The sequence below is a fragment of the Lagopus leucura genome, unplaced genomic scaffold (genome assembly GCF_019238085.1).
Source record: "Lagopus leucura isolate 7727_CA_CO unplaced genomic scaffold, USGS_WTPT01 59936-0_obj-0_obj, whole genome shotgun sequence".
In the NCBI taxonomy this organism is placed as follows: domain Eukaryota; kingdom Metazoa; phylum Chordata; class Aves; order Galliformes; family Phasianidae; genus Lagopus; species Lagopus leucura.
Window position 1 is genome coordinate 1 of NW_024963485.1, and position 11889 is coordinate 11889.

Below are 11889 nucleotides of genomic sequence, written 5' to 3' on the forward strand. Positions count from 1 at the left end.
TCAATGCGGGGCAGACCTGCATTGCGCCCGACTACGTCCTGTGCAGCATGGAGATGCAGGAGAAGCTGATGCCTGCTCTGCGTGAGGCCATCACAGAGTTCTATGGCTCTGAGCCCCGCAATTCCCCTGACTTTGCCCGCATTGTGGGGGACAAACAGTTCCAGCGCGTGCGGGCGCTGTTGAGCAGCGGGCGTGTGGCCATCGGGGGACAGACGGACGAGGAGGAGCGCTACATCGGTGAGGGCTTGAATTTCAGATAATCCTGCTCACCCTTGCATAAGGTGGTGTGGATTTTGGACAGGGTCTTGCAGCCAGAGAGGAGAGAGAAGGGACATTTAGTTTGCATGGCAGCTTGGTGAGGCATCCGGCCTTAGAGGAGGGACCTGTGCACTGTAGATGAAGATAGCATCCCCAACCTCCAGGCACGGCTGACACCTTCAGGTTTCTTTCTTTGCAGCCCCTACTGTGCTGGTGGATGTGAAGCCCTCTGACCTTGCCATGCAGGAGGAGATCTTTGGCCCTATCCTGCTCATCATTACAGTGGCCAATATGGATGAAGCCATTGACTTCATCAACAGCCATGAACGGCCTCTGGTTGTGTATGCCTTCTCCTCCGACAACAAGGTAGAGTGCCCTGGCTGTGCATCTGGCCAACTCTCCTCACCAAAGATTTTGGCTGAAGGATTTTGGCCCTGGCTCTGCAGGATGGATGGCAGCTGGGGTCACGGCATCAGCACCATGTCCCCTTCTGTGCTCCCTCCAGGAGGTGAACCAAGTGCTGGAGAGGACGAGCAGCGGGGGCTTCTGTGGCAACGACACCCTGATGCACGTGACGCTGACCTCGCTGCCCTTCGGTGGTATCGGTAGGTCCAAGCCTCCAAGCTTGAGGCAGATGCGAGCCCCCAGCTTGTCCCACCTGCACCCTTGGCTTCAGCTCCCAGGGCTGAGCTCCATGGCTTTGCAGCCACAGTGTGTGAAAAGCACCGAAAGCTTTCTTCTCTCAGTGGTTGCTGTCCCAGGCAGCATTCCTTATGTATGTGGAGATGTCTTATTTAAGAAGTAGGAAATCTGAGATAGCGCCAGCAGAGGAATATCTCTAGACTTTAAGTTTTTCAAGGATCTTCATTTTGGGCTGCAGGTCTGAATACAGCACAATTTCCTATGAATTTCTAAGCATATGAAGTCCCTTTCAGCAAACACCTGAAGCCACATATTGCAGAAAGCTCTTGAGGTATAGACAGCACTGAATCCAGATCATCTGGATCTGGAGACATGACAAGGAAAAGCTTCACAAGCATTTACCATCATCCCATCTCAGAACTGAGAAATCATTGAAGAATGTGCAACTCCTGGTGGTCCTTCTCATTGCTCCACACAAAGCTTTTTGCAAAGATTTTTGGCAGACCCTGAAAAGCTCTAAATCTTATTCTGACCCTTTTGCTGGGGGTTTCCTCCTGGAAAAGGCAGCTGTTGCTCTATTTCCTGTGACGCTGTGGTCTCCTCTGTATGTATCCTGGCCACCAGGCAGTGCTTTTAGATTTGCATTTGATGAACTCCAAACACTGTGCAAGGAATCCCTCATGACACGAAGGAAGTCCATATCCACTGTAAGTCCTACGCTCCTATGTGCCGGCTGACTTCTGAGCCACTGTAGATGCTTTCTGCCCACCCTTTCTTTCTCTGAAGTCTTGCACAGGCAAAGCTGGGTCCAGTTCTGCACTCTTTTCTATCACAACCCTATGCAGATGTGTGAGTAGGAGCAGAGCACGTGTGGACCTCCAGAAGGTCTCCCAGCCTCCATCTGTTTCCAGATCAGAGGATTTGCTATGCCAGAAGGGCACTTACTCAAGTTCTCCTTAAGTTCCAGGAAACTCCTGAACACCACAGCACCCCGGTGACATGTGGTTTCACAGCTCAGGGACAGAAACAGCACTTTGGGACCGTCACTCTTCTGACCCATTCTATTTAGGTTAAAAAAAAAAAAAAAAGCAAACATATTAGCAAGAAGCGCTTTGCTTTTTCCTTGGTGATGAAGGAGTATAGATGATGGAGACACCCAGGCTTGAGGATGAGCTTTACTGCCAGCTCCTGTTCTCCAGAAGAGGTTTCAGCTGGCTCAGTGATCTCCCTGCCTCTTGGGGCTGAGTATGAACAACCACTGAACAACAGCACAGGAAGGTTGGAAGGGACCTTGAAGGTTGGAAGGGACCTTGAAAGATCACCACGACCTCGTAGAGTGAGGAGGTGTTTTGGGGAGGCTGTGCTCATGGTAGAGAAGATGCTGCAGTAGGTAAGTGGGGCTGATGGAAGCTCTTGCTTGCTGCTGTCTGCTCTGAGCCACTCTGGCACCACCTGAGGTTTTGGGACCAGGAACTTCCACTGCTGCATTTAGAGCCAAAAACAGAACAGAAACTTGAGAGGGGAAGGAGGAAGCTGCAGTGCAAGAAGAAAGAAAGACAAAGAAATGAAACCTGTTTATCAAAAGCTTTAAGAAGAACCACATGAGGCTGGGAACAGCTCAGCTCCTCTGCACGAGGGCAGCAAGGAGGCGGCACTTCAGATCCTCTCCCCTAGGCAGCGGTATGAGGAGAAAGGCTTCAGCCTGCCCGCCTCGGCTCAGAGGCTTTCGAGGACACAGCTCCTCCTAGCGAGGAGGTGATGCCCTGCCAAAGTATTGTTCTGCCCACGTTTTCTGAGCCTCGCCCGGTGCTCAGCGCTTTGCGCTGGGGCTAAAGAACGCAAACGGTGACACTGAGGTTGCGAGTGCGGCCGGGAGCTTTTCCCCCACCCGGGAGCCCAGAAGCCTTGTTGGGGGCCCCTCCACCCCTCGCTCTCTGTCCCGCTGCCCTCCCAAGCCCTCCCCACGTTTCTCCTCGGCTCACCGACCGCGGGTCGCTGTATGCTGTGCGTTGCAGGGTCCAGCGGTCTGGGGATGTACCACGGCCAGTTCACCTTCGACACCTTCACCCACCACCGCGGCTGCCTGCAGCGTGGCACCGGCCTGGAGCCCATCAACACCCTGCGCTACCCCCCTTACAGCGCCCACAAGATGGGGCTGGTCCGCGCTGCCACCTCGGTCAAGCGCCGGGGGGAATGCCTCCTGCTCTGAGGCACCGCCACGACCGCCCTGGTGCCTCCACAGCCGCGGGGGCCCTCCAGCCATCAATGTCGTCTGTTGACTCCAAGTGCCTCGCTGTACCTGTCGCTGGCTTGGTGACACCCAGGGCCTCCTGCCTATCAGCGTGGGGTGGAGCTGGTAGCCAGTGGGATGGGAGAAAAGAAAAGAGTTGGGGCTTGGGGGTGGAACCAACTATAGATGGTGGCCCCCAGTTCTTGGTGCCCCACTTTGCCCTCAGTGCCCCCCAACTCCCACTTCCCCCATGTCTCCTGGCATGTCCCACGCATCTCCCACCACCCCTCATATCTCCCCGTGCTCCCCACATCCACCCATGCCCAGCTGGACCCTTGTGAAGTTGGAGCCCTCACCTATGAGCAGATGCATCACGCAGGCCCTCCCAGTTGCTGGGAAAGGCTCTCCAGATCATTGCTGCAACTGGGCTCCCAGCAACTGCAGATCTGGATGAAGGTAAAGTATGAGGGCAATTGGGGACATAACTTTCTTAATCACAATCCTCATGTACTAATGGTTAAGTGCATTGCCGCGTTCTATCTTTGCTGTTTAATCTCACTTATCTTGCTGAAGTAAAGATAACTGCACTTATTCACCTTGGTGTCTGTGAACTTTGTGCTGATCAAGTCCACTGGCCAAACAGTGATTATCAGGCTGATAAGTGCTTCCAAAGAAGGGGGTCAAGGTGCTCGAGAGGTTTGGCTGGTGACTGGCTGACTGTCGGCAGATGAAGCTCCCAGTTCCGTATGCCTCCTGTTCCTCACCCCATCCTGTACCTTAAGAGAGTGAGAACCAAACTCCAGCGCCTTGGCTCACAAAGCCAAACTTCTTGTTGGGTTCACCTGACAGACAAGCCAGGGAACATGCTGGTGAAGGTGGATGCTGGCTTGGCTGTGGAACCTGAGACCTCTCCCATGTGCTTGGCTGGAGGCCCGAATGACTCTGATATGCTCGCCTGGTGCCCTTCTTGTTGAGGCGTAGCCAGCAAGACAAAGAAACCAAGATCAAGACTCAAGCAGGAAGATTGTGCTCTACGCCCACTTCCCAATATGCAAATCAGGCATAAAGATTCCGGATCCTTATCTGTCCTAGACGGATTTTCACACAAACACATCCAAACCCTTTTCTGCATTGGACAGACAGACAGAAGACTGCTAGGGATGTCGGGATAACACTGCACTCCACAGCACAGACTCTCTCCAAAGGCTGCTCTGTCTTCGATTGACTCCAGGTAGAGATTTGGCAAGTGTTGTGCCACCAATATCATAAATAGCTAAGATGTGTGTATGGCTGAATGGCTGTAAGTCTGTACTTACTTTATGTGTATGGATGAACAGTCCATGTGCTTACTTCTCTAGTGGGAAATCTATATAACCTAAAAAGTGCATTGATATATGTTTAGCAGCAGTGATTTCAAGCAATCTGTAATACACTCACAGACATGCATTCTTGAGCATGAAGACAGACTCTGATGCACCCTGATCTTTGCCCAGCACAGGGTCACATTGCTCTTGGCTGTGCTTTATGGCCAGGCATACGCAGCATGCTGCAACAGGAGCTTGGTACATGATGGTGGATTTCACCCTGGCACTGGGTGTTCTCCTCCACCTCAGGGGGGGTGACATCTCCCATCCTCACCAGCTCACAGCCACCCTGTGCCATGAGTGACCACGCAGGGCTGGTGAGCCACCTGCGGGCAGCCTGGCTCTCAGGGAGGACACGGCCCTTGGAATACCGTACAGCCCAGCTGGAGGCCCTGGGCCGATTCCTGGAGGAGAAGAAGCAGGACATCCTGGAGGCCACTGCCTTGGACATGCGCAAGGTGAGAGGGATGGGGCTGCTGGTGAGAAGTGCTTGACTTTCCTTCACTTTTTCCCCCTCATTTTTTCCTATCTGTTCTCCATCAGTTTCCTCCCTTTTGCTCATCTGCACTTCTCTGGGGTTGTCGCATGGTTGCTTGGGGAGAGGTGGCCTCTGCTTTTTGCTGTGACCTTCAACTCAGCTTTGGAGACACCCACAATGGGACACCACAAAGCAGGCCTCCTGATCACACAGAATTAGGTTCAGTCAGCTCTGCAGAAGCTTTTGCTGAGCACAATTCAATTCCTTGTGCCCATCCGCACCTCCAGAGCTGCATGTGTTGTTCTACTATCAGTGGAGCTAAAGCTCTTGAGATACCAAACATGTGTCTCCAAACCTGAGTCTCTGCTATGCCCCAGAACACGGTGGCACAGAGTGGTATGGGGCCAGGTAGCACATTGTTACATAGGTGGCATGTGGTAGACATGGAAGACAGTGCCACCTGTCTTCACAGCACAAGGCCAACAGTGGCATCTGGCCCTACTGAGGCCACCACACCCTACTAGGAGGGTGAGCGTGGGGCTTGGGAGGAAAACCATTGCAGTGGGGTGATGGTAGTGACCATGATGTCTTCCTGCATGTCCTCAGCCATCCTTCGAAGTGGAACTCTCTGAGATATCCATCTGCAGGAGTGAGCTCAACCACACGCTAAACAACCTGGGTGCCTGGATGAAGGACGAGAACGTGGACAAGAATTGGGTACAGGATGGCATCTGCCAGGGATGGGCAGGATCGGAACAGTGGGTCCTTAACAATCTCCTTCCTGCTGCAGGCAACACAGCTGGACTCGGCCTTCATCCACAAGGACCCCTATGGGGTAGTGCTCATCATCGGGCCCTGGAACTACCCCATCAACCTCCTCCTAGTGCCCCTCATTGGGGCCATCGCTGCTGGTAAGGCTGAGGCTGCATCCCTACTACCCAACGAGGGTACCAGGACCTCCACGTAGGCAACCTGAGTTCCCAACCCCAAGGGCGGTGATGGTGGTGGGTTTCTCTGCTCCCCAAGAGCCAGCTCCTCACTGGGAAGGAGCTCTTGTCCTACAGGTAACTGTGTTGTACTGAAACCCTCCGAAATCAGCAGGAACATGGAGAGGCTGGTGGCCGAGGCATTGCCCAGCTACCTTGACAAGGTAGGAAGGCTGCTGGCCACAGCTTCTTGTCCCTCTATATCCTGACAAAAAAAAAAAAAACAAAAAAAAAAAAAAAACAAAAAAAAAAAACCCACAGCTGAGTTGTATCCTGTATCATTCTCCTAAACCACAGGACTGCTTTGCTGTGGTAACTGCCGGAGTGGAGGAGACCACCAGGCTGCTGGAGAACAAGTTTGACTACATCTTCTTCACTGGTGCGTCCCATGGGGAGGCTTTGGTTACACCTCCAAGGCAAGGAGACACAAAAGGAAATGGACAAGATCAGCTTACGCTACAACCCTTGTCCACAGGCAGCCCCTCAGTGGGCAGGATCATAATGACGGCTGCTGCCAAGCACCTGACACCGGTGACGCTGGAGCTGGGGGGCAAGAACCCCTGCTACGTGTCTGACAACTGCAATGTGCAGAACGTGGCCCGGCGGGTGGCCTGGGGACGCTTCTTCAATGCGGGGCAGACCTGTGTTGCGCCTGACTACGTCCTGTGCAGCGTGGAGATGCGGGAGAGGCTGGTGCCTGCTCTGCGTGAGGCCATCGCAGAGTTCTACGGCCCCGAACCCCGCAATTCCCCTGACTTTGCCCGCATCGTGGGAGACAAACAGTTCCAGCGAGTGCAGGCGCTGCTGCGCAGCGGGCGTGTGGCCATCGGGGGACAGACGGACGAGAAGGAGCGCTACATCGGTGAGGGCACAGCATGCGCGGGGGGGTCCCTTGCTGGATCTGGTGCGGGATGACCTGTCTCTGCTCCTGCAGCCCCCACAGTGCTGGTGGACGTCCAGGAGAATGACCCAGTGATGCGGGAAGAGATCTTTGGCCCTGTGTTGCCCATTTTGACAGTGACCAGTGAGGAGGATGCCATCACCTTCATCAATGCCCGGGAACGGCCACTGACACTCTATGTCTTCTCATCCAGCACAAAGGTGGCAGCTTCCTCCACGTCCCAGTATCCACAGGGACAACATGGGGTGACTGCTCATAGTGCTCATTGTTCACGTTCCCCCATCCAAGGTGGTTCGTCAGCTGCTGGAGCGGACAAGCAGTGGTGGCTTCTGTGCCAATGACACCATCATGCACATGACACTGACTTCACTGCCTTTTGGTGGCATCGGTATGTCCATCTGTCTTTCCGTCTGCCTCTTTGTCCATCTGCCTGTCTGTCCATCCACCTGTCTACCTGCTGGGCCGTCCACCCATCCCTCTGTCCGTCCATCCCTCTGCCCCGTCTATCAGGTCCAGGTCCAGGTCCTCCTTCACCCTCAGTGCCGCGGCCTAGCACCGTCGCAGGCCCTGAGGCTTCATTCACTCGTTCAGGGCTAAGCGGCATGGGCCGCTACCACGGCCGTTTCACCTTCGAGACCTTCTCGCACCTCCGCTCGGTCCTGCTCCGTGCCGACGGCCGGGAGGCGCTGAACAACCTCCGCTACCCGCCGTACGCCCCGCGCCGCCTGCCGCTACTCCGCACCACCGTGGAGAGCCGCCGCCGCACCGTCGCCTGCACGCTGCTTTGAGCGCCGTCTCAATAAACGCTTCCTTCCGCCCTCATCTCCGCCTGACCAATCGCCGCGCCGCCCTGCCATCCCCTAGCCAATCCGCGAGGAAGCCCGCCCCTTCTCCCGCACGAATGGTTATTACTGCCGCCAATCGGCTTGCAGCGGCCAATAGAGTGCGAAACGTGGCTGTGGTCCCGCCCGGTGAAGCCAGCACCGCTGTGCGCATGCGCTGCTGCTCCCCGCGGCTGCGCACTGCACCTTGGGGGCGGGCCAGGGGTCAGGACGGCTGGGTCCTTGGGGGAGGTGAGGCCTGGGGGCGGAAAGGGGGCCTGGAGGGACTTGGGGTTGGGGGAGGCTTGGGGTTGAAGTGTCATCTCAAAGGGAGGGCGATGTGGGATTTCCTTGCGTGGGGAAGGGGCAGGAAATTCGGCTCCATTTTGTGTTGTGGGAGAGTGAATGTGGACAGGACACCCGGTTCTCTTGGGTGGGGGGCAGGAGGTGGAAGTCCCGTGTGTGTTCTGGGGCGAGGGGGGGCAGGACGCCCAGATCCCTCACCCAGCTGCTAGGATGCCCCTGTGGGGTGTTGTGCGGGGGAGGGGGGCACCTGGTGTTCCCTTATGGGAAGCAGTGCTGGGGGGCTGCCCAGGACCCCCTCAGTGCTGAGCATCTCCTGCAGCAGGATAGCACATGGCAGCGCTACGCTTCTTGCACCGGGCTGCCCGGGCAGGTAAGTGGCCAAACCGGGACCACCCTGCACCCCATTGCCAGCTCCGTGCTGCTGGCACGTCCTCCCCTCCACTCTGTCCTTCCCAGGTCCGCCTGTTCCCCCTTTGTGCTACCTGCGAGCACTCAGCACTACCACCCCCCGGGAGTGCTACAGTGAGTACTGCCCCCATCCCTGTCCCCATCCCATCCCAACCCTGACCCTTCCCAACCCCATTCCCCTCCCATCACCATCCCCACAAAGCGGAAGCTGCTGCCGTCCCCCCACTCCGTGGAGGGTGAGGATGGCGTTGTGCCCCCCCACAGAGTATGTCAACATCCAGGAGCCGGCTATGGACATGAAGTCCATCACCGACCGTGCTGCGCAGACCCTGCTGTGGACAGAGCTCTTCCGAGGTGAGCCCTGTGCTGTGTCCCACCCCTGAGGTGAGATCGTGCTCCACTTGGGGGTGACACTATGCTCCCACAGGGCTGGCCATGACACTGAGCTACCTGTTCCGGGAGCCGGCCACCATCAATTATCCCTTTGAGAAGGGTCCTCTGAGCCCACGCTTCCGTGGGGAACACGCGCTGCGCCGCTACCCATCGGGCGAGGAGCGCTGCATCGCCTGCAAGCTCTGTGAGGCCGTCTGCCCCGCACAGGTGAGCACCCCCCGTGTCCCATCCTCTGTTCCCGGGGCTCCCCCTTCTCTGACACTGTATCTGGGGACAGGCCATCACCATCGAGGCTGAGCCCAGGGCAGACGGCAGCCGCCGCACCACGCGCTACGACATCGACATGACCAAGTGCATCTACTGTGGCTTCTGCCAGGAGGCTTGCCCTGTGGACGCCATCGTGGAGGTGAGGTGGGAGCGGGACCCACCTGCCATGGGAACCCTGAGCATCCTTTGCTGAATGTCTCCCACCCTGCAGGGTCCCAACTTTGAGTTCTCGACGGAGACGCACGAGGAGTTGCTGTACAACAAGGAGAAGCTGCTCAACAACGGCGACAAGTGGGAGGCTGAGATTGCGGCCAACATCCAGGCTGATTACCTGTACCGGTGATGGTGGGGAGACCACACCGTGTGCCCCCCAAATCCCGTTAATAAAGTGGGCATCCACCAGCCCTTTCCTACACCCGAGCTCGTGCCTGCCTTGTCTGATTCTGTAGCCGGGGGGAGGATGCGTTGGTCCTGGGGGCTGCAGCCCACTGGGGCGGGGGACACCTTGTGGAGGAGTTTCCAGCGTTGGGGAGGTTTGGGGGGCGGGTTCGGCTGCCGGAGTGCCGCCCCCGAAGCGCCGGCGTGTTCCTGTGGGCAGCGAAGGGCCGGGCTCCGCACTTCCTCTTCCCCCAGGAAGAGCCCGGCCCTCCCCACCGAGCACCGGGTAGGAGCGGGCGGTGCCGGGTTGCTCACGGCTGCGAATCCCGGGAGGAGGGAGGGACAGCATGGGGCGGGCGCCGGGGCCGAGGGGCGGGGATGAGGGGTTTCGGTCCCCCAGGCCGGGGGCGCGTTGGCTGTGACTCAGATGCAGCTGAGCTCCGCGTGGAGCGGTGGGGGAAGGAGTTGGGAGGGTGGGGGGAGGAGGGAGTTGGGGGTGGGACAGCGTTGTGCAAGCGAAGTGCCGGGAACGGCGTGACCGCGGCCGACTCAGCCGGGAAGTGCCGTGTGACTTCCCCTGGCCCCAGCCCTTCAGCTCTGCCGTGGGGACAGCGCGGCTGAGGAGAGGCGGCAGGATCTCCCCATCCCACCCCATCTCTACCCTAGCCTGTCCCATCCCCGTCCCACCATCTCAACCCTTTTACATCGCGTTCCTCAATCCCATCCCCATCTCCATCCCGTTTCTCCATCTAATACCCCACCATCCTATCTCCATCCCGCCACTCCAACCCACCCCATCTCCATCCCATACCACTGCCCCAACCCATCCTATCTCCACCCCAATCTGTCCCATCTCCATCTCATTCCACCCCTATTGCAGCCTCCCCTGACTGCTCACCTCCCTCTCCCAGACACAGGGTGCCCCCAACCAGGCCGCCATGGGGTCCCTGTTCCGCAGTGAGGAGGTCTGCCTGGCGCAGCTCTTCCTGCACTCGGCCTCGGCGTACAGCTGTGTCAGTGAGCTGGGCGAGAGGGGGCTGCTGGAGTTCAGGGATGTATGTAGGGGGTGCAGGGACCCCCATCTGTATGGCCTTGGGGTGGTGGGACAGGTTGGGATGGGCAGGGTGGGCTGGGGGTTTGGGTAGCACGGGTGCAGGGGGGAGACTCAATGGCGTTTGGGTGTGGGGGATTGGGTTTAGGGACAGGAAATGGGGCATAGATGGTTTGGAGTGCTGTGGGTGTGAGGTGATTGGGATGGGTAGGTTTGGATGCTGTGTGTGTGGATGCTCTGGATGCAGGATATTGAGCTTGGGTGCTTTGGTGTGTTCTGGGTGCAGGGGAATTGGGATGGGTGAGTGTGGGTGCTGTGAGCACAGCAGTTGGGTTGCTGTGGGCACATGTGGGCTGGTTTGGGGGCTGAGGGGCCATGGGGTTTGGGTCCTCTGGGGATGGGTGCATGCTGACGGAGCTGCTGTGCACCCCAGTGCTGACAGCCATGACTGTGCCCCTCTTTCCCCAGCTGAACCCCCACGTGAGCGCCTTCCAGCGGCGCTTTGTGGGCGAGGTGCGGCGCTGCGAGGAGATGGAGAAGACCTTCAGTGAGTGCTGAACCTGGGGTTAGCTGGGTTGGGGGGGGCGGTCCTTCCCCTTGATCCCTTCTCCCACATCTCCTCTTGCAGCCTTCCTGCAGCAGGAGCTGCAGGGGGCTGGGCGAGTGCTGGGGCCGTGCACCGAAAACCCTCCAGCACCCGTGGCCCGCGAGGCTCTACGAGTTCAGGAGCAATCAGAGCAGCTGGCGAGGGAGCTGCGCGAGGTCAGCCGCAACCGTGCTGCCCTGCGAGGGCGCCTGCAGGACCTGCGCCAATACCTGCACGTCCTGCGTGAAGGCCAGCGCCTCACAAGCATGCCGGTGGGTGCCGGGACCCACCAGACCAAGGGGACATCTGTCCCACACCCTGTCACCCACAGCTTCCTCTCTGTGCTCCCCGACACTGCAGGGCCCCCCTGGTTCGCCGACATCAAGCCGGGCGTTCTCTGAGCACGAGCCGCTGCTCGACCCCTCTGTGCAGCACCACCTTGACCGCAAGATCAAGTGAGTGGAACTGGGGATGTGGGGCAAATGTGGGGCAGAGGTGGTTGTAGGGTAAGGGTTGGAGATAGGTCCTGTGGCAGTGGTAGGATGAGGGTTGGAGTCGGGCCTATGGGGCAGCTTTATGGCTGTAGGGTGAAGTTTGGAGATGGGTTATGGGGCGGCGGTATGGCTTGTGGGATGAGGGTTGGAGGTGGATCATGGGGCTCTGGTATGACTGTAGGAGACCATTTGGAGATGGGCCTGTGGGACAGTTGTGTGGTTCAAGGACAAGAGCTGGAGATGGGCCATGCATCAGGGGCAGTAAGCAAAGCTGTAGGGGAAAGGTTGGGAATAGGCCACAAGGTGGGGGCATGGCCACAGCAGAG

The 11889-nt window shown here is 57.9% G+C and overlaps 4 protein-coding genes across 5 annotated transcripts; all 4 read left to right on the plus strand.

The window, feature by feature from the left end:
- Positions 1–5: 5 nt before the first annotated feature.
- Positions 6–3725, plus strand: LOC122191156 (aldehyde dehydrogenase family 3 member B1-like; the record flags this gene model as incomplete). Its single annotated transcript, XM_042891353.1, has 4 exons — positions 6–237; positions 458–624; positions 764–863; positions 2916–3725. Coding segments are annotated over 4 exons (693 nt in total), but the record flags the coding sequence as incomplete, so codon positions are not given.
- Positions 3726–3838: 113 nt separating this feature from the next.
- LOC122191158 (aldehyde dehydrogenase family 3 member B1-like) lies at positions 3839–7666 on the plus strand. Its single transcript, XM_042891354.1, has 10 exons — positions 3839–4361; positions 4772–4952; positions 5579–5689; positions 5763–5883; positions 6037–6122; positions 6256–6337; positions 6434–6820; positions 6893–7059; positions 7148–7247; positions 7451–7666. Exons 2-10 carry the CDS (start codon positions 4791–4793, stop codon positions 7645–7647), a joined length of 1413 nt encoding a protein of 470 aa, XP_042747288.1. The 5' UTR covers positions 3839–4361; positions 4772–4790; the 3' UTR covers positions 7648–7666.
- Positions 7667–7868: 202 nt separating this feature from the next.
- LOC122191154 (NADH dehydrogenase [ubiquinone] iron-sulfur protein 8, mitochondrial-like) lies at positions 7869–9474 on the plus strand. Of its 2 annotated transcripts, none has more exons than XM_042891351.1 (7): positions 7869–7932; positions 8309–8356; positions 8443–8508; positions 8659–8748; positions 8822–8994; positions 9065–9193; positions 9266–9474. In XM_042891351.1, the coding sequence occupies exons 2-7, from the start codon at positions 8317–8319 to the stop codon at positions 9395–9397; spliced, it is 630 nt and encodes a 209-aa protein (XP_042747285.1). In that variant the 5' UTR covers positions 7869–7932; positions 8309–8316; the 3' UTR covers positions 9398–9474. The 2 variants fall into 2 exon arrangements, with proteins under 2 accessions (XP_042747285.1, XP_042747284.1); XM_042891350.1 differs by having other exon boundaries at positions 7882–7932; positions 8306–8356.
- A 163-nt stretch (positions 9475–9637) lies between these two features.
- On the plus strand, positions 9638–11528 carry LOC122191155 (V-type proton ATPase 116 kDa subunit a3-like). The gene is made up of 5 exons (XM_042891352.1): positions 9638–9718; positions 10344–10487; positions 10952–11030; positions 11112–11341; positions 11430–11528. Exons 2-5 carry the CDS (start codon positions 10371–10373, stop codon positions 11526–11528), a joined length of 525 nt encoding a protein of 174 aa, XP_042747286.1. The 5' UTR covers positions 9638–9718; positions 10344–10370.
- The last annotated feature ends 361 nt before the right edge of the window (positions 11529–11889 follow it).